General features: G+C 37.4%; 1 protein-coding gene and 2 long non-coding RNA genes across 3 annotated transcripts in view; all 3 read right to left on the bottom strand.

Annotated features, from left to right (window-relative positions):
* Positions 1 to 1,119: 1,119 nt before the first annotated feature.
* The window catches only part of LOC135783646 (kelch-like protein 33), a 173,296-nt gene continuing 152,123 nt past the window's right edge, over positions 1,120 to 22,292 (bottom strand). The window contains exon 4 of the mRNA XM_065294410.2: positions 1,120 to 2,190. Within this exon, the coding sequence (XP_065150482.1) occupies positions 1,671 to 2,190 (520 nt within the window). The 3' untranslated portion in view covers positions 1,120 to 1,670. The remainder of the gene's footprint in view (positions 2,191 to 22,292) is intronic.
* LOC135783649 (uncharacterized) lies at positions 6,219 to 7,997 on the bottom strand. Its single transcript, XR_010545726.2, has 5 exons — positions 7,512 to 7,997; positions 6,877 to 6,970; positions 6,645 to 6,778; positions 6,459 to 6,562; positions 6,219 to 6,348 (listed from the first exon to the last, which is right to left on the bottom strand). It is a non-coding gene; the product is annotated as an uncharacterized lncRNA (long non-coding RNA).
* LOC135783651 (uncharacterized) lies at positions 9,698 to 13,349 on the bottom strand. The gene is made up of 4 exons (XR_010545728.2): positions 10,760 to 13,349; positions 10,628 to 10,682; positions 10,531 to 10,544; positions 9,698 to 10,033 (listed from the first exon to the last, which is right to left on the bottom strand). It is a non-coding gene; the product is annotated as an uncharacterized lncRNA (long non-coding RNA).

Raw genomic sequence — 22,292 nt, forward strand, 5'->3', positions numbered from 1 at the left:
CATGTATTATGGGCTTGAATTAATTTTTTATTTTATCATTTTGTCAAAGTAATTTGAAAAAAAAGTTTAAAATTAAATTTTAGTTTTCAATTGAAATGCAGTAATATGTTGTCCACAAACGTAATTAAATGATATACCTTAAGAGTAAATTATTTTGAAAAGTATAAGAAATATTTTAGTTAAGTGTTTCAAAACATTTACACAGTAGTAGTATAGCAGTGTATAATAGTTTCAGAATGTGTGACATCTAAATGTTCTGTTACTGATATATCCAAGTTGTTTATGTGTGATATTTGTAAAATGAATAAATTCACAATGGTTATTGAGAGTGGTGTACTTGTTTTTAGTTATTGTTGCACATAAGCACATTATTCTGAATAAGTGTGAATGAATAAAGGTTTAAATTAATAAATAAAGATCCAATAAAGCCCACGCAGAGCGGCTAAAATTGCATCGTTTAAACATCGGCCCGAGGGCGTTTGCGACAAGATGCCGACATCTAGACCAGTGTTTCTCAACCCTGGTCCTCAAGGACCCCCTTCCAGAATGTTTTAGATGTCTCCTTAATTAACACACCTGATTTAAATTATTAGCTTGTTAGGGAGACATTCTGGGAGGAGGCTGATGAGTTCAGGTGTTTCAAATTGGGAGACATCTAAAACTTTCTGGAAGGGGGTCCTTGAGGACCAGGGTTGAGAAACACTGATCTAGACAACATCTTCCCAATTAGCAGATGCTCCCTGAGCGACATCTTGCCGATGGAACTTTGAAAGTCGGGACAACGTCGGCCAGATGTATGTGTGTTGTCTGGGTTAAAGATTGGGACCAATATGATGTTATTTATTGTAAAACTATGTGAGTGGCTCTGCAGAGATTTGAGCAGAAATTTTGTAAAATCCCTTTACCAATTTGGAATATAACCCCTCTTTGATTACCTTTTGGTGGTTGAGGACAAGGCCCCAATTGTTACATTCCTTTCTCTATTCTAGGGGTTTGGGGGTGAAGAAACAATATCTTCTATCCCAGCTCTAACGAAACAAACACCTGATATTTCAGTAAGGGTTAGACAACATCAGGACTAGCATCATTTAAGAGGGACAGAGTACCCAAAAGTAAGCTTCGAAGATTTATTAAAGATAAATAAGGCAAAGGTTAAGCTAAATGAATAAACAAATAATTACATTAAATAGCCAAATTGTCTGGAGAGGGCCAGGCCAAAATAACAAACAAAACAGTCTCTTACTAAAGGATTTTAGCAAATATAAATTCCCAAACAAAGGAAAAAAAAATTGAAGACATTATCTTAATTCTCTACTGGACTTAAACAAACAGTAAAAAAAAGGGTAAAAACCCAAATAAACTGGCACCCATCTCCCTACACGACTCATAATCAAATTCGAACAGAGTGTACCAACACAAACACACTACAGGTTCACAAACTAAAGATCAACAGCTAACTAATACCTTGTTCAAACTGTCAGTCCATATCCGATTTGACTATGGCAATGGCACAACAATTTGCCTCGATGTCTGAGAGAAAGAAATGGAGAGAGAGGGAGAGAGAGAGAGAGAGAGAGAGAGAGAGAGAGAGAGAGAGAGAGGGAGAACCATCTACACAACATATAAATAAATGATTTATACTAAAATGGCAAATATATCTTTTTAAATTCTTATTTTCTAATATGAGCTGGCAGATCAAGAAGGCACCCCCGAGTGTCTGTGACAGGGCCTGGCATCTTGCCCATGCTCTGCCATTTCTGAGTGACAGGATCATAGCAGTGAGCAAGCCTGGCCTCGCTGTAATCCTCCTGGCAATAACCACCTAAAATATACAGCTTCTCCTCCAAAACAGCAGAGGCTGATCCAACATGGGGGATGGGAAGGGGGGTGAACACTGTCCAGATATCTTGGATGGGCTCATACATCTCGCAGGCCATTTGGTCTGTATAGAATTCACGTAGGTTGCACAATCCACCAACTACATAGAAATGTTTTTTTAAGATCTCCATGCAGTGCTGGGCTCGGTCGTGGGTCATCTCAGCAAGATAGTTAATTCCCCTCACTGGATGGTAGTGAAACATGGACACCAGGCATTGGTATTTGCAGTTAAAGCCTCCCGAAATGAAAATCTCAGCTCCCGAAACTACAGCAGCATGGCCACTTAGGGCTTGGTCCAAAGGATGAGTGAAACTGACCCATAGAAAAGTAAAAAAAATTGATCTTTTTAACAGAGCTAAGAAAAGACAAAAAACTTGCTTAAATTTATTTTCTTCTTATCTACCATGTTTATCAAATCTGCTTAATAAGTTTGACATGTATGACGAACCTGCTATTCCCAGGTTTAACTGCAAAAATAAGCAGTAATTATGGTGGAAACCATGAAACATTTTACTGAGGCACTAGTTAACCTAAACCAGTTAACAAAATTGTAAATTCTTTTGACAATTTTTTTATTTATTCAAATGTAGCAACCTGGAAATGGAATTTACAGCTGGTGAATGCGTCAGTACTCTCTGTAACAATTGAATAGGGTTTCAAAAGAGATCCCAATATCTAATCTGCTAAGATATCAGCACTGAGATATCAAAAGTCTGCAAACAATTTAATCTCAAACATTTCCCATCAAATTCTTCTAAAACCAAATGGTTTAAACTTTGTTATTAACCCTCTGGGGTCTAAGGGGTTTTTAGACTGGAAGTAAATGGCTCCAGCTAGCAAACTGCTCCTAATAAGTAGGAGCCTCCTAGCTGGAGCCATACACTTCCAGTCTTTGTGCTAAGCTAAGCTTGCTGGGGCTGCGTCAGACAGAGTTACAACACGCACTAAGATAAGAAAGGTATGTATGGACTTATCTAACTCTGGAGGATACGGTGAATAAGCTAAATTCCCAAAATGTGGGCATGTTCCTTTAAGAGTAGAAAGAGGGCAGCAGAGAGGCGGAGATCATGCACTTTACAACAAAGAATGTGTTATTTATAGTAAATAAATGATAGTGTTAACATTGTGATTCATCATCTTAATTTTTTAAATAGCATTACGTTTGAATATTTCATTAACATGTTGAAACTTATCAAAATATTGCAAAATTGTGTAAAATAAATGCATGTACTTATTTGTATTGTTAAACATTTCGAGAAGCCCCTCCAGGGCCCGTATGTATAACGCCGCTCAGAGTAAAATTTTAGTCTTAGGTGTGTCAAAATTTTAAGAATGACGTATTTTTACTCTTATTCTTAGACTAAAGAGCTGGAGAGGGCTCTTAACATGGTTAAGAGTAACAAGAGGGCAGCAGAGAGGCGGAGATCACGCACTTTACAACAAAGAGTCCATTCGGAAAAGCCCGAATCAAAACGAGAGCTAGCCTGATCATGCTTTTTGGAGAAAGGCGAGTAAACAAACCACAACGGCAGAGTGTAGTTTTGAAAACGGATGGCAGAAGGGGATTTTGATGACCCATTGCTCGAATCTGATTGTCGTGGTTACCTGTACGAGCTGCAATACAACCAGGAACAGTTACGTATGAAGAGGAACAAGAGGCTGCCTAGCGGCTGCTGTAGCCGAGGTGGTGCGAGACTTGCCTGGAGGTCAGGAGAAAGAGCCCAGTCAGACTCGAGCTGGAGCGGTCTGGTCGTGTACGTGCTCTCGCTGTGCGCCTATGGACATCGAAAGAGAGTCATATTGCTGTCGCGAATTTCAGCAATGCCATTTTCTTCTTTAAATGCCTGAATCTGCTGTGGAAACGGCACCGCCAGTATGTGTAACATACCACAGAAGCTTTGATCCACACATGGACGGCGAGTCCTGGAAACTTATTTCAGGATTCCGAAATTGGAATTGGAAACGCCAGACAAGGCTGGCAAGGAGAAACGGAGGTATAAAGTGAGTATTTTGTTTTTCACGTCTGTCAGCTGAGCTATGGTTGTTATATTTACACCTATGTTAGCCTATTGTATGTGAAAATAGCTTGCATTGCTAACATCGTGCTTACTGTTTTTAGACAATATCGATACACATCCTATCGTCATTTCATGGAATGGGTTTTGCAAGGGGAAAGACTGGGGAAAGGACATCGACTTGTTTTGCCTGCGTTGTTCAGGACATCAGGGCCCGTATGTATAAAACATCTCAGAAATGCTCTTAAGAATAGTCTTAAGCTATGACTTAAGTGTCAAAAAATTCTTAGTAAGGAGTAGGACCAGTCTGAGAATAAAAGACATTTATAAAGAAGCTGAAAGCAACTTTGAGTAAAGTGTAAGACTCATTCTTAAGTGCTATCTTAAGTGCTGCAAACTGAGGACTACAATGATTTCAACCTAAAATGGCCGCCCTTAACCTCTGAATCAGCCAATAGAAAGCCGGCAACAGTACATTCACAGCAGCATCTGACACCATACATTCATGAATCATGAAGACATTACAATTATATTAGTATTTAAATATATTAATTTAAATTTGCTTCAAGAAATGTTTAACAATATTACAAATAAGTACATGCATTTATTTTACACAATTTTGCAACATCTTGATTAAGTTTTTAACATGTTAATGAATCACATCATTTGATTTCACTCACAAGCTGTTTACAAGAAAATACAAAGTTTGCAAACACTTAGATAAAAAATACTTTGATGATCAAGCCTGATAAAGATGATTTCTCCCCTTAAACACCATTGTAATTCTTGCCATCTTTGTCACCTTCACCTTTGGCTTGCTAACATTGCTAACATTATGTTTTGGGTCAGGGTTTTATACTCTATTAAAGAGCACCAATTATGCTAATAAATTAGCACGTTATCACGTTATTGTAATATCCCATAGTACATACATGTTATTAAAACTTGAACTAATGCACTGTGAGTCTTATAAATTGCTTACATACCTCACCGATTTCTGCCAGTCTGGAAAACGCTCGGTTTAGTTCCTGTCTCCGCCTCCCAAAATGTCTAGTGTATTCGGATTGGTCAGATGACTACTCAACTGTTATTGGTCAACTGGGTTCGGCGTGTGTTTGAAAGGTTACGCCCCTGACTACGCGTGGATTTTCCAGTTCTGACTGAGAGTCACAGGCAACGTAAACAAGCGCTATATTTCTCTATAAATGATGGTGTCTGTACTGCCTTACCACTTCAAGCTCGATCCAGAGAGTTCAGAAGGCCGTTACGATGTAAACGATCTCAGTCAATGAACGCGATTGGATTTAACTTTTTTAGGTGTCCTTAGCTCTGCCAGAATGCTAAACGAAGACGAAAAAGACATCCAAAAGGTAATTATAACGTACTACATTACTTTGCAAACTATATGGAAACACCAAATGTAGCACATAGAAGGTTTTATTTGAAATGATTATAAAACTATTTCACTTATTAACATTATTTTACTATAGTAAACTTTATTATAAAAGACCGCTTACATACTATATTACTGTTCAAACTATATGGAAACACCAAATGTAGCACATAGAAGGTTTTATTTGAAATGATTATAAAACTATTTCACTTATTAACATTATTTTACTATAGTAAACTTTATTATAAAAGACCGCTTACATACTATATTACTGTGCAAACTATATGGAAACACCAAATGTAGCACAAAGAAAGTATTAATTGAAATGAATGTTCTACATTATTTCACTATGGTAAAGTTTATTATGAAAAACTGCTTACTTATAAGTGCTATGTTTTTACTTATTAGGTTTTAAGGAGAATGCAACATGTTCCAGGGCCTCTTACCTGCGTGATTCATCATCCAGGTTTTGCACAAATTGTCTAAATCCCTACACACAGAACATTTATTGTACCGACTATAAGCCTTTGAGGTGCAGGACTAGAGTAAGTTTTATTACATTTTTAAACCAATAACACTAAAGTATCATTATAGTAACAAAGTACCCAAAAGAACAAAAGATGCAACTTTAAAGAAAATATAATAATCAGTCAAAAGTTTTTTTTATTTATTACAAATATATATTTAAATGTTAAACAATATACAAATAAACATACTTTAGTAACCATATTGTGCTCTTGTTTCAAAAATTGTTCAATTCATTTCTTACAGCTATCTATTCAGATAAATGGCACAGCAAAGCTTTGTCAGCTGGTGCTATTTAAGACGACACTATAAGGTTATCATCTGTCGTGTGTTGTTCTCCAGATACGCTTGGAGCTTCCTGATCAGATCGGTCACAATTTTGGCTTTCGACGACCCCTGCACTGAAGATGGCATGCAATCACGTCCTCCTTTGAAGGTCTCTCAAACTGTGATGCCAGGTCCATTGGAATCGGGGTTTCCTTCAGCTTATCTTCAAATACCTCATCAAACACAAGCCTGATCACATCATCCAAATAACTGTAGAAATATTGCAGTCAATAAATCTTTTGTTTTGATCATTTATTTCCCTGCTTCATACATTAAGTTTTTAATTATGAATGTATTTGAAATAAAACATTACTGCTTACGATATGTCACTTGTGTGTTTTGGGAACATAGCCTTGTACTTTTCCTCTCCTGCTTTTGTTACGGCTTGGTGACATTGTAATGGATGGCTGCAAGGTACAAAGACCTGTAAAATATAAACAAGCAATTAATTTATTGTAAAAGTAAATACTACTTTATTTAACACAGTTACTAAAATACTTAAATACCTGCACAGCATTCCAATAAATGAGAAAATCAATTTTTTTTTGCTGCAAATCTGAAATCTCAGGCTACGGACGGCAAAGGCATCCACTGATGATGATGATGGAAACATTGTGAAACGATGCTACTGCCTGGGTTCCTATTATTATGCAGAGAAAAAAAACTTTGTCATCATCAGTTATACATTTAAGACTGGTAGTGGTTTAACTAGGTAAATACATAATATGTGTTAAACACCTTTGCTCCTCATATGCCAGTCTGACTCCTTGTACTGTGTGTTATGATGTTGCATGTTTGCATACAGTGTAGAAGGATGTGTACAGCTGCGAATCTAGGATATAGACAAATAAAACAAACATGTATTCAGTCAAAAAGAAATATTATAACAATAGAGTACAACGACTATAAATCGTTAGACTATTCATTAAAACGTAAATGTATTACATATTACATGGCCCAACATTAGCAACACACATTACGTGTTTACTTCGTTTCAAAATCTAAGAAAGCTTCAAGTAAATACAACAGTAAAATACATATAACTTTAAACAAATCATCTGTACTTAGAGTTTCTTGAGTTTGATCGTGAGAACAAATTTTACCGGTAACAGTTTAGCTGGCATTTGTATTTGTATTTATCTTAGCAACTTAGCAAGTTTGTAAACATGTCTAAACCAACATTGATAAAAAAAACGAAAGCCTGCATAATTCAACATACACGTGTGTAAATATGGTACGTTGTTTATGAAATACAGTATTACAACACAAGACAATTAGCTTGCAAGCTTAGCTCTACACGCACATTATGTTAATCTCCGGTTACCGGTTACGTAATGTACAGTAAAAGGCAAATAATAAACGTGAATACTTACAGCCTGTGATCCAGAAGTGCACAGTAACGTTAATCCAACTTTCAGGAGGAGACGTCCAGCTTCGGTTCATGAGAAGCAGTTATTGTGAAAACTCCGTGAACAACTTCTGACTGGATTTTTCCGGAACCGTATTAAACATGATGTCCTCTGTGGAAGTCCATAAAGTGCTATTTTGCCCTCGCATCTAAAGAGACAGCGTCTACTCGAGAGATTTAATCGCTTAAACAATGAAACAAGAGTTTGCAAACAGAGTCAAAGCAGGGACTCACAACCTCCGCCATTTTAGCTCTCTTCTGACTCGGCGCTCGCTCCCCACCCCACCCCCGTCTTTGAGGGCGTACCCAAGCAAAGCAGAGAGGGCTGAACTATGATAATGTTGGTCTTATCTACGTCACTAATCCCAGGAAGTAAACTGTTGCCTACAATCCGAGTGTTTTTTGTAGTCCTCGAACGTTAGAGACGATAACTCGCGTCATCGTTTTCTTTGAGGTATGTACTTTTTGAATATCGTTAGCATGTACTAATGCTCACTTACACACAAAAGGATGTTTAAAAACGTGTATCCCATAATAGGTGCTCTTTAATATCAGTTTACATGTAATGGTGTCACTGCAATCTTGTAGATACTTCACATTTTTTGAGGTTGATAATGCTATTGTAGATTTTATTTACATTTTATGGTATTTTTATTTACCTGTCATAAACTGTAAAAAAACAAAAGCGGCTCTACTTAAAAAAACTTACTTCAATTAGTAATCTAATATTTAAACTTTTTAACTTTAATTATTTCACTTAAACTGAGAAAATTTAAGTTGAAAAAATATTACATTTTTAGGCAATATCAATAATTTGATCCAACTTTAACTTTTTACAGTGTATATTATGCAAATGTATATACCATTTAAGTATGCTTTCTTGATAATCCCATAAAAAAATCTTGGTACTGTGCAAGCACTTGAATAAGTTTCACTAATATACATCTTATACTGTAAATTATATTGTGTAATATAATATACATTGTATAAAAAAACCCATACTCTTTATATTTCATGTTATATTCATTCCTGTCTACTGTCTATATACTACTAACATGTATTTATTGTACATTTTCTGCTCTGCAACAAGAAATTTGTCAAAAGTGCTATAGAAATACATTGCATGTATCTCTGCCTCTCTGCTGCCCTCTTGTTACTCTTAACTAGGTTAAGAGACCTCTCCAGCTCTCTTAAATAATTTAGGAGCTGAGACCTAGTCTTAACACTTAGGAGGCTTATAAATCAAACTTATTCTTAAGTCTAGGAATAAGAGTAAAATGACGTCATTCTTAGAATTTTGACAGACTTAAAGGGGCAATAAGTAGGATTTTAAGTGTTTTATTAATCAAAATCAATGTCTTTATTCATAAAAATGTCCTCGTTGGTGTCAAATGAGCTCTGCCAGTGATCTGACTTTTCTTTGAAAGCTTAGAATTTCTTTTCTTTACTTACATTGAACGGGTAAGTCCAAGGAGGCTTCCATATCGTTCCGCCGTATTGATAAACTACAATAGCAGAAAGGGACAAAAAGCAATTGCCTACCAACGCGTTTTCATTCAGAACACGTGAACCAGCTGCAATGGACAAGGAGATCAGCGATTACATAACGGCTACCGTAGTTGCAACACGCATTTGGAAAGGGGAGGAGCTAGTAAGCACTGTTCGTTTGAATGCAAAATACAATTCCACCACTAGATGGGGGTAGATCCTACTGATTGCCCCTTTAAGACTAAAATTTTACTCTGGGCGACTTTATACATACTGGCCCAGACGTAGATATCCAGCTCCTCACGGACAATATAGTGGCTATAAAAAAACGGATGAAGCTGTGGATGAGCTATGAGTGTGAATTGTTTGTTTTTTAATAAAAAGTTAAAACTCACATTGGTTGTGGTTCGTTTTATAGTCCTTATTGTTGCTACATTTGAGTGTTTGCCTAGAGAAACAGTGACTGCAATTTGAGGAAAGCATTCTTGCATTTCCTTTTTAAAGTTTAATTCTAAATTGTGTAACACGCATAATATTTGGCTTTATTTTTAACCCAAATGATTTTGTAAAGTAAGTAATGAAAGCTAAATCACAGTAACAGTAATCATTCCGCCTCCACAAGTCTATAATGTATAACTTTGGTGTACAAAAGACAGGGTTAGATGAAGAAATGTATTTTTTAATTCACAAAGAAAAAATATTTTGCCACCAGTGAAAAGCACACATTAAAATAAACAAGGACATAATTTACATCTAAAAGAGTCCTGCACAAAATAAAAACAAAGCAAAAAAAAAAAATTATATGTGTGTATATACACACAGTATATAATAATATAAATATAAAGAGTGGTGGCAGAATCTGATTAGACACAGCAATAAGACTCAGGGAAGAGGTGATTATTAATGTTAGAAAGTGTCAGTCTCAGAAGCGACTTTTGAAAGAAGTCGTAGCAGCCTCCTTGGATCGCTTGCAGAACACTTGGTTGAACCATGCTTCTCCTGTAAAGAGTAGGAAATAAGATTAGATTCAACTTTACTGTTATTATGCAGAGTACAAGTACAAAAAAAAACAAGTGTAATTTTTGTCCAACCAGAACTGCAAAAAATATAGTGCAGTATAGACAGTAGTATACTGTTTGTTTACAGAAGGTGATTTAGAGTAATATAAATAAAATATAAATGTGTGCAGTTTATTAGCTGTTACCTTGTAAGAGCAGAATAAATATGGATTTGTAATATGAAGCATGTATGAACAGATATGTGCGATGTAGTAACAGTAACCTAATAGTAGTATAAATAATATTAATTTATGTAGTGTATAAACAGAATATATTATAAATAAGAAAAACACAATAAATATTTATATTCAGCAAGAACCATATAGATAAGATATGTACAGCTATGGACAGTGTGGTACCATTGTAGTGCAGGAACTAAGATTATAAGAGTAGTAATATAATATTATGTTTAATATATGGTGTAGAATGGACTTCCACCGGCATTTCAGCACCTGCATGAAAATATGATTATTATCAACAAGTGTAGAAAATAGTTTTTCCTAAAAAAGAAACAAATTAGAATCAAATGTCTTACCTCGACGTCCCCCTTACTGGTTGCACAGGAAAACCACATATGATTTATGACAGACCTATGAAAGATAATACAATTAGTAACTTTGAACCTTGCAAACCAATGTAGTCTCCCACATTACAAACCAACACTGACCTGGTCCATGCAAGGAGGATTTCATTGTTCTTTTTTCCCCTTCTTCGGCATCTTCTTCCGGAAACCTGTGAGTAAATGCAGAACAATACTTTTGCTTAAATAACAGCAGAAGTTTGACTTTGCATGTAGTTTTTGAATTTATCAACACCACCTTATCAATAAAGTCTGAATATGAATATTGTATTTACGTGTAGCAAGCATAAATATTATTTAATTAATAATGTACATCTCGCAAATGTATCCGCAGTTATCTCAACCATCGAATAACTTTACAGCAACAGGCTTGCGTGGTAACGTAATTCTAGAAGTAGCTTGGTAGCTAACAGTTATTTTATTTTGAGAACAGTGTTGAAATATAATTTGAAGTCACTGTTTTTGTTTTATTAATTATTATCCTATGTATCTGTTCACCTAAATATGAAAGAAACAGCAAGGTAATGGAAGCTATTAGCTGGAATGCATGCCTTTGTTTTCATAGGGCATATTGACCATTTGTTATCTACTCAAAGGGGGATGATCTGGGATGCGTTTACACAGACCCCATCCTGCCGTAATGGTTATCTGATCAAAGGGGGATGATCAGGAATGCGTTTACAGCTGTCGTTTTTTGCCTGACTGTAACCTTTCTTTTTATGTTTATATTGTAATCTAAAGGCATTGTTTCCATCTGAAGGGACTGCCCCCTTCGAATGGCTTTAAATGTAATGCATGTATACCCAAAATCAGACTTCATTACTGCAGCTCCCCGAGCTCTATGCTCTGATTCCAAGAACGCTTTCTGCAATAAAGACTACTGCTCGAGGAAATCCAAGTCTCCTGGTCTTCGCTAAAAAAGTTTCCAACAACAGCCAACTTATATGTCATTGTCTATCTAACGTTATTTTGCTAACTTTACTGCTAACAACTGTATCATTATGTAAAGGCTACTGTGTGATCAGAAATGAGTATCAGCAAAAGTCTTACCTCAAACGTAGACGAATGTGTTTGATTCCAGATGGCCCCGGCTGTTCGTCGTGTCAGGGAAGGTAAATATGGACGGAATTGCAGTGTCCTTTAGCGTGTTTGGCTTCATTCCGAGTGCATTGGGTTCGATATCTTCCAGCTTGAACCCTCAGGTTTTTCAATTTTACCGCATCGGTGTCTTCAGGAAACTTTGGGTGGTTGATAGCCCGCAGCCATTGTTTACACCGCGGCAAATGATGAAAACTTACTGCTTGTTCTTTCCCGATTATGGTTGAACATCACTATACAATGCAACTTATCACCATTTTGATGTGGAAAGTTAGTATTTATAATAATATATCAACTAAATCGTCGCAGAAGTGTCTGTAAAAGTTGTATTTAGCCTAGTTGAATCTCCCTCCCTCCTGCCCTCTCGAATCGGTAGGCGTGACTAGGGAGTGGCCTCGTAGAGCAGGGAAGCTATGCATTCTGGGATTTGGTGTTTTTTCATCCACATGAGCCAAAAACCAAATTTTCTGGCTTTTCTCGTCCTAGAAGGCACCAATTTCTAAAATAACTTCACACTTCTACTACATAGGTGACCCAATTTAATAATATATTCAAATTTAAATTGGATGAAGAATTCCTTTAAGTAGAGAAATCCATCTTAACTTGATCATCTTGTTCAGGCTTGATCATCAAAGTATTTTTTATCTAAGTGTTTGCAAACTTTAGTATTTTCTTATAAACAGCTTGTCAGTGAAATCAAAATGATGTGATTCATCATCTTAATTTACGTTTGTCTATTTCATTAACATGTTAAAAATTTAATCAAGATGGTGCAAAATCGTGTAAAATAAATTAAGGGCGGCCATTTTAGATTAAAATCATTGTATTCCTCAGTTTGCAAGCACTTAAGAATGAGTCTTACACTTTACTGAAAGTTGCTTTCAGCCTCTTTATTCTCTCTTATTCTCTTATTCTCAAACTGGTCCTACTCCTTACTAAGAATTTTTTGACACTTAAGTCCCTGCAAGCAAAAACCAAGACGTTGAAATGACGGCTAACTAGACCCGATATAGACTGGCTATGAGTAACCCACAAAATAACTTGAAGATGTATGATATTCCAACATGTAGGCAAAGTCAACAGGTGTTCAAGGTGTTTGCTTTCATTTGTTTTAAACTTATACGTATTGTCTATTCTTGGGCTATGGTAGACGTCTAATAGATTTTCACTGACAGCCCAAATTTAGCCTGGTTTTAGCCCAAATTGCTTGCTGGGGTCATAGCTTAACACTATTCTTAAGAGCATTTCTGAGAAGTTTCATACATACGGGCCCAGCTCTCAAATTTAGGAGCTGAGACCTAAATCAAATTTACTCTTAAGTCTAGAAATAAGATTCTTAGAAAATTCTTAGAATTTTGACACACTTAAGACTAAAATTTTATCTAGTAGTCCAGAGTTTGTTCTTCAAAAAGATGTGAAAATCATTCGGCCTGCTCATTCACATTAAACAATATATTGATTTACAATTTCTAAGACTATTTTGCTTGAAAAAGACTGTATGTGTGGAGGCAGAAAAGCTCCTGAGTAATTAGTGATTGACAGCTCAGGAAACAAAAGAGTTGCATAATAAGCCACATAATGAGCCTTGTAGGAATGTTCAACAGGGATGTAAATTTCTCTGTAGTAAAACCATGACATGGTTTACTATATATACATATATATATATATATATATATACATATATATATATATATATACACATATACATATATATATATATATATATATATATATATATATACACACATATACATATACATACATATATATATATATATATATATATATATATATATATATATATATATATATACACACACACACATACATATAGTAAATATATATATATATTAGGGGTGTCCTCGAGGAAGGATTTACATATTCGAATCAGAATTGTCTAATCTTTCCATAGTCGACCGATAGTCGAATCATCTATGTTTGTGTACCTGGGTTGGGAGTTTCTAGTTACTAGTTTCCGTTTCATCACCGAAATGAAATAAAAAAAACAGCTTACCTGTTTTGTAGTTTAACTTTTGACAAGATAACCCGTCTGTTTTAAATACATTTTAAAAACTTATACTTGTCGAAAAACGTCCGTTTTTAATGTTTCGTTTGATGAACTCCTAAATATGAGACGCAGAGCACCTAGCCCGTTCAGCTAAATTACATGCGCAAGCATGGCCAGCACGCAATAGCGCAACATCGATACAACGAAAAGCTATCCAAAATTTACATACTTAAATTAGATCAGAATTTACGTTTATAATAAATACAATTTAAAAAAAAAATAAGGTCAGAAGTAACAAAGTGCAGAACTAATATGTGCAAAATGCCTCAAGTGCACGGAAAAAAAACACAAGCCAAATAGTTAAATCAGATAACCCAAAGTGATTTCTAAATAAAATAAAATATAGAAATTATTAAAAGAAGGAAAGGCATAATATAATTTGCCAGCTTTGTCTTTTAAATATAGAAACAAAGAGGCAATGGTTTATTAACATAGAAACCTCTTATGGAAGTGTAGCCCGGTCACAGGGGTTGTTGGATTTATTAACGCATTTTAAAAATATTTATTGAAAGCTGCTACTTCACATATTATTTGCAGCATTATCATAATATGCAGTATATTAATATATTGTGAGAAAGCTGTTATATGTGAAATCAGATAATGTGTGCATCCATATACAGCCAAAATTGAATGATCCTCATTTCATAACACATCTGCGACGATTCGACTGTGAGATTGGTAGTCGAATCTTCGACTATTCGGGGTCACCCCTAATATATATATATATATATATATATATATATATATATATATATATATATATACACACATATATACATACATATACATATACATATATATATATATATATATATATATATATATATATATATATATATATATATATATATATATATATATATATACATACATGGAGAATGGAGAGACTGGATCGTAGATTGTGTATCCATTGATTGCAGGAGGCATGAGTTATGCATATGGATGTCTGGTAACACTTTATTTTATGACCCGCAAAGTACCGCATAATTAAACCGAATTTACAGCGTACCTATTTGAAACAACAGGGTAGGTAACCTGTAGGTATAAGGGAATAATATTTTAAGTTTGGGGTAATAAGGGGGTAAGAATATGAAGAATTATAAATTATTTATACTCTAAGTATTTTATAACAACAGGGTACCTATTGTAATATTACGTGGTATGTATGACTTAGTCAAGTCTTTGGGGAAATTATGTTTTATTTATTTTTTATTGTGAATTTTTCATATTGACTACTGAATGTTGTATACAGTCAATGTCTACGAGCCACATCGGCAAATAAATATAACAGCATATCACTTTTATTTTAGTAGCCTATATTACTTGCTTTTAATAACAAAAGTCCAGCTGATTTAATGTGGTTATCTTTTTTTTAAGGTAAGTACAATAAAAATAGCAACTTATTCCCTATTTACCAGGAAACTTCTACATTTGTGGACATATTTGAAGTGGTGCTTTGCAATTTATTTACTGTAAACACAAGTATTTTAGCCAAATATAATTTATGCAATGGCAAACCAGAATGAAACAACAGCAGATATCAGCTCCCGCTAAAGCAAAAGACGACTACATGCGTAGGCTACTGCGCGCGGCCGTCTGCAGGAGGTTTGCTGGAACGCGATCCTGAGGTGAAATTTCTTTAAGAGGTTTTAAAAACGTTCTACACTGTGGAGTACGGCTGCGAGTGATGTTAGCAGGATCTGCATGCTGGATAAGGTGACTGGTTTTGTTATACATGACTCACGCATTTCAAACAATGTTTTTTCAAGAAAGTTGCTAGCTAACGGTAGCAGGTTAGCTAGCACATAAGTAAGCCTGAAGTTATTAACGTAACTGGCTCAGAAAACTCTGTTTCTGTCAAGGCACAGTGAAGAAACATTTACTGAAGGCTTTCATTTATGTTTTTTATATGTAATGCAGAACAGCATTTGTGAGACGACATCAACTCATCATCCGAGTGGACAAGAACACCAAGAGGAAGCCAAGCCGCCAAAACAATGAAAAATTGTCATGACTTTTTATTTTAAATAAAAGTTATGTGATAATAAACATTAAGTGTTGGCTTAATTATAGTGTTTTAAAGATGTTTTGAAATAAGTTGTTTTAAAATAAAAATAACAATATTCTGTATGTTTATGGTATTTACCCTATAACATTTATAACAAGAGGTGAACAAAGCACCACTTTAGTTTATAGCCCGCAAATATGTGAGTTTTCTGGTACATACACAGAACAATCGGGGAATAAGCCCCACTTCAATTTACAGCCCGCAAATATAAGAGTTACCTGGTAACTCCTGTATACATATACAGATCAAAGAGGTACAAGATGCTATTATTTTTATTTTGTGTTATATTTTATTTGCCGACGTGGCTTGTAGACATCAACTGTAGGCTATACAAAACACTTCATCAGGTAAGTAGCAAATATGAAAAAAAAACATATTACACATAGACCATATTAACCATAGACGTAAGTCATACATACCACGTAATATTACAATAGGTACCCTGTAGTTATGAAATACTTAGAGAATAATTTTCCATATATTCTTACCCCCTTATTACCCCAAACTTAAAATATTGTTCCCTTATAACTACAAGTATATAGGTACTCTGTAAATTCGGTTTAATTACGCGGTACTTTGCGGGTCGTAAAATAAAGTGTTACCGGATGTCTCTGCTCATTCACTTCAATGGCGCGGAGGTCTGGGGATCTCATCTCATTACAGATAAACAGGTAACAGGAGAAGGACGGTACCTCTCCTCCTTTTCATAAGAATGTTTTATCCCATTCAGCGAAATAAAATAATTAAATCAAGACGAGCTGAATATTAAACACTGTTAAGACTGGCCACTGTAACATCAGTAATGTTATAAGGTAAGAAACTCCGTTCAAACTTGTTCAACTCCGGAATGGTATTTCCCGTCCGAATAGTGCTTTTGACAAGTTTGTTCGTAATGAGGTCAGCCCACAGGCCGTAATGACTAGGTGAACAGTTCAACAGTGACAAACAAAGCATAAAGTTGTATCAGATTTAAAGACTTTACCGCATGTTTGGATGATAAAACATTATACACACACATGAGGAATATCTTCATTTTTGTCTGGACAATGAGAAAAAGTAATGAAACGTTCATCTTTAACATTACCCCACAAGAACAATGAAAGATCGACTGGTGGAGGATAATATTCCTGAAGTAAGTCATTTATCTTCATTTATATATTTGCTATCATGTAATATGCTTATGGCTTGTGCAGTTCAGCCTGCATATGCGACCTCAGCAGAATGCACACTTCAGATTCAGAAACGGTCATTGGTTACAAACGAGGACACGTAATGGCATATCATTCTCTACATGCCGTGCAGTATAGACACAGTAATTCATCATGTGTCCTTCAACTTATCCTTCAGTAAGGTTGCTTTACAGGATATTTTAAGTCTGTGCTATTCCATACACACGCAACGCCATTGTTTACAAGCACTGTGTTGTTGACGAGTGAAAAGCGAGTACTCCCGCACGTGGATTTCTTTACTATTTATGAATATGATTGTGTGTTGAGCGTCTTTGACAGGGCTATTCAATTAGTTTGTCATGGGGGCCAGAGATATATTTACATTTACATTTAGTCATTTAACTTGACAAAGAGAGGAGTGACGTGCGCCCTCTTTGGCTCATTGAAGACCACTCTTGCCGCTGCGTTCTGAATCATCTGTAGGGGTTTGGTCGTGCAGGCTGGAAGTCCTGCCAGTAGCGCATTGCAGTAGTCCAGCCTGGACAGGACAAGAGCTTGGACCAGGACCTGCGTAGCATGCTCATCTAGGAAAGGTCTAATTTTCCTAATATTGTAGAGGATGAATCTACAAGAGCGAGCGGTGCTGGCAACATGCTCCGTGAAGCTAAGCCGATCATCAATGACCACTCCCAGGTTTTTGGCCGTCTTGGAAGGCGTGATGGTCGAGGAACCTAGCTGAATGGAAAAGTTGTGCTGAATCTTTGGTTCAGATGATATGACAAGCAGTTCTGTCTTCGCAAGGTTAAGCTGGAGATGGTGATCCTTCATCCAGAGCGAGATGTCCCTCAGGCATGCCGAGATGCGGGCAGAAACCGTAGGATCATCAGGGTGGAACGACAAGTGGAGTTGAGTGTCGTCTGCATAGCAGTGGTAGGAAAAGCCATGTTTCCGAATGACAGAGCCCAGGGATGTCATGTATATCGAAAAGAGCAGCGGTCCAAGCACAGAGCCTTGAGGGACCCCGGTATCAAGACGTTGGGGTTCGGAGACGTCACCTCTCCAGGATACCCGAAATGACCTATCAGAGAGGTACGACTTGAACCATAGAAGCGCTGTGTCAGTGACACCCATAGACATGAGAGTCGACAGGAGGATGCGGTGATTGACCGTGTCAAAAGCTGCAGATAGATCCAGTAAGATCAGCACAGATGATTTGGAGGCTGCCCTTGCCTGCCTTAGGGCCTCAATGACTGAGAGCAGCGCAGTCTCAGTGGAGTGACCACTTTTGAATCCAGACTGATTGCTATCCAGGAGGTTATTTCGTGTGAAGAAAGTGGACAGCTGGTTGAACACAATGCGTTCAAGAGTCTTGGAAATGAAGGGAAGAAGAGAAACGGGTCTGTAGTTCTCTAGCATAGCAGGATTGAGAGTGGGTTTCTTCAGCAACGGGGTTATCCGGGCCTCTTTAAATGCTACAGGGAAGGTGCCAGTGGAAAGGGATGAATTGATAATGTGAGTGAGAGCAGGGATAACAGACGGAGAGATGGCCTGGAGGAGATGGGTGGGTATGGGATCTAGCGGGAAGGTAGTCGGATGATTAGAAGCCAAGACCTTGGAAACATCTGCTTCGGATAGGAGAGAGAAGAAGGGAAGGGAGCATGTCTCAGGGATTTGAGAATGCACAAGAAGCGGCGGCTCGGAGAACTGACTGCTAATAGTTTTCGTTTTCTTCACAAAGAAGGAAGCAAAATCATCAGCCGTTAGGTCGGATGAAGGTGGAGGGGCAGGGGGACAAAGAAGGGTAGAGAAGGTCTTGAAGAGAGTGTGAGAGTCAGGTGAGTTGTTTTGGTGAATCTTTGAATGGTAGTATAAGGTCTTTGCAGAGGAGACGTCCTTGGAGAAGGAGGCAAGAAGAGACTGATAGAGGCAGAGATCAGAAGGATCATTCGATCTGCGCCACTTCCTCTCTGTAGCCCTGAGTGTGGAGCGATGCTCACGGAGAACCTCAGTTAGCCAAGGAGCAGGAGGTGTGACCCGGGTCGGTCCAGATGTCAGAGGGCATAATGTGTCTAAGCAGGATGTAAGAGTGGAACAAAGTGTGTCAGTGGCATTGTCAGTATCTAACAGAGAGAGTTGGCTGGGAGCGGGCAGCGTGGAAACAAACGCAGAGGATAAGCGGGAGGGAGAGAGCGTGCGCAGGTTGCGCCTGAACGTGACCAATGGGGGATCGTATGTAGCGACAGGGGGAGTCAGGTCGAGGTCGAGAGTAATTAGGAAGTGATCAGATGTGTGAAGTGGGGTGACCTGGGTGTGGTAGGTGGAACAACAGCGTGTGTAGATAAGATCTAAAAGATTGCCAGACCTGTGTGTTGGTGAAGTAGGGACTCGCTTGAGGTCAAACGACGCAGTCAGGGTGTTGAAGTCAGCTGCCTGTGGTTTCTCCAGGTGGATATTGAAGTCACCAAGTACTACTAAAGGAGTACCATCCTCAGGGAATGAAGACAGAAGTACGTCTAACTCCTCCAAGAAGTGTCCAAGTTGACCTGGGGGGCGATAGATAACTAAAAAATGCATTTTAGTAGGGTGGATGATAGTAACAATATGCGATTCGAAAGAGTTGCTGTCACATGAGGGGGTTTGCTGTTGGAATTTCCAGTCCTTTGGGATGAGCAGACCAGTTCCTCCACCCCTTCCTGTTGTGCGAGGACTGTGTGAGAAAGTGTAGTTGTTGGAGAGGGAAGCCGGAGTGGCCGTGTCCTCTGGTTTAATCCATGTCTCAGTAAGTGCTAAAACAGAAAGGCCAGAATGTGAGGCAATGGCAGTTATGAAATCTGCTTTGTTGACAGCAGATTGGCAGTTCCATAAGCCAATGGGAAGAGAGAGTGAGGCAATAGTGGAAGGTGGGAGAGTGCGGAGGTTATTAATATTTCTCCCACGGCGACGTGATACAACAGATTTACGAGTTGTAATGACAGTAGAGATTTGAAAGCACATAGTAAAATTATAAGAATAGGAAGTGTACAAGAGAGGAAAAAGAGTGCTATATAGATAAATAGAAAAAGTTAGTACAAAAAGTGCAATACTTAAGTGCCCAGTCGGTGTCCCTGCTCGGTGGAGTCGCGCAGGTAGAGTCGATGGTCTTTACACTCTTCGGTCTTCACGTGAGGAGGGCTGCACGCGACCGCTGCCACGGTGGACTGACTGGTTTTATAAGTGCTTCAAATGTGGCCTGAAACTCAGCAGGCCACGCCCGAAAACAATCAACAACAAGTTAATGGCCGAAACTACTACTGTTTTTACTGTAATACACTAAAGCTCGCGAGGACATGCGAGAACAAACGCGGATTGCAGCACGTGAGACAAAGGTAAACAAGACAGCGTTTCTTAGCAACGACACTGCGCTAAAACTTCACAAGTCTAAAATCAAATACACTTACACGTTTCTGTGGACTCCTGTTGATAACTGCTTCACCTGAAGACTGAACTGTTTACTGCTGTTTAAATACTCTCCTGGCGTTGGCCACGCCCGAAAACAATCAACAACAAGTTAATGGCCGTAACTACTACTGTTTTTACTGTAATACACTAAAGCACGCGAGGACACGCGAGAACAAACGCGGATTGCAGCACGTGAGACAAAGGTAAACAAGACAGCGTTTCTTAGCAACGACACTGCGCTAAAACTTCACAAGTCTAAAATCAAATACACTTACACGTTTCTGTGGACTCCTGTTGATAACTGCTTCACTATATCAGTGATGATGACTACATATACATTTAAACATACTCATGTTGTATTTTGAAACTGCATAACACCAAAATCAGTGCATTGTACAATAGACTTTTTCTACAAACATGTTTTTTCAAACTGCATACAACAAAACTTGTGCATTGTAATATGACCAAGTAGGCTTTATCTACATCCAGACATGTTCGTATTTTGTATTTTTAAACTGCATAACAACATAAGTGCATTGTAAGATACCCAAGTAAGCTTTATTCTACATTTAAAAGGGTTAATAAGAGCCATATCACACTCATTGAGAATTTAACTTATTTACTCACTTAAGCACACATAACCAAAAGTTTATAATATGGAACATAACATTGTTTTATGCTGTTTTTTGTCAAAGCTAATTATTTCACTACCTCTATTTAAACTACAACCGCCATCTTAATAACTGGCAAACATTAGGCTAGCTTCTAATAAGAGAAATTATACTTTTAGATTTCGTCAGAGCAGTAAAATCAGGTGTATGTTTGTCAGCGCGATACGCATACAGTGGTGCAGGTGCTGGGCTGTGAGTGATGGGCGATTAACTGTTACTTGTTTAAATTGCATTCTTGTGTGAGAACGATGACTCGCATAATATTTGAGCCTTTGTCTGCTTTGAACTTCTGAGAAACGGCAGGATCTTTTTTCTAGTTCACAAAAATCGTTTCAGTGCGTTTCCTTTTAGGGATGCACCGGTTGACCGGCCAGAGATCGGAACCGGCCGGTTTTTGTGCGATCGGCAACTGGCCGTTTTTGTATTTTTTCGGCCGATTTTTCTGGAAGTGCACCCGCGTGCACAGACTACATTTTTATCATTCACAAACATGTCTTTTGTGTAAAAGCATTTCGAAATCTGTGCGCAGGACATTAAGATTGCAAGCTGCAATGTCTGTAAAGGACAAGTTAATCGCGGAGAAACAACAGTACATTCGCAGGGCTCTCAAGTCTCATGCATTCACTGTGAGATACACGCATTTCAGTCAGTTTACACACTCACACCTTGTATTTCTAAGAGACTGATAACTTTTCCTGCTATATACAATTAATGGAAGAGGGGTAGGGAAGTTATCTGTTGAGTTTAGCTGTCTCGAGTTTTTCTCGCGCTCCTCAGATGTCAATCACGTGGATGCGCGGCGCGTGATTTATTAAAAAACTCTCGAACTGCTTTGCAATCAGAAGCTTTAGCTTACCTGAAACTTAACCTGAAATTAATGAAAGGACCAGAGATGCATTTCATTATTATTGCCATGTAGTACTAAACATGTAACCTTATCTCTCTCTTAAACACAGCTTAAAATACACGCTGATGGCAAGTGCTGCAATCCTACTGTATATAATACAGATTTCATTTTAATTTAGATACATTTGTTTTTATTAATATGCAGAGCAAGTTATTTAATTTGTATAAATTTGTCTGTCTTTTATCAGACTTACCAATTGTT

The sequence above is a fragment of the Paramisgurnus dabryanus genome, chromosome 2 (assembly GCF_030506205.2).
Source record: "Paramisgurnus dabryanus chromosome 2, PD_genome_1.1, whole genome shotgun sequence".
Classification (NCBI taxonomy): domain Eukaryota; kingdom Metazoa; phylum Chordata; class Actinopteri; order Cypriniformes; family Cobitidae; genus Paramisgurnus; species Paramisgurnus dabryanus.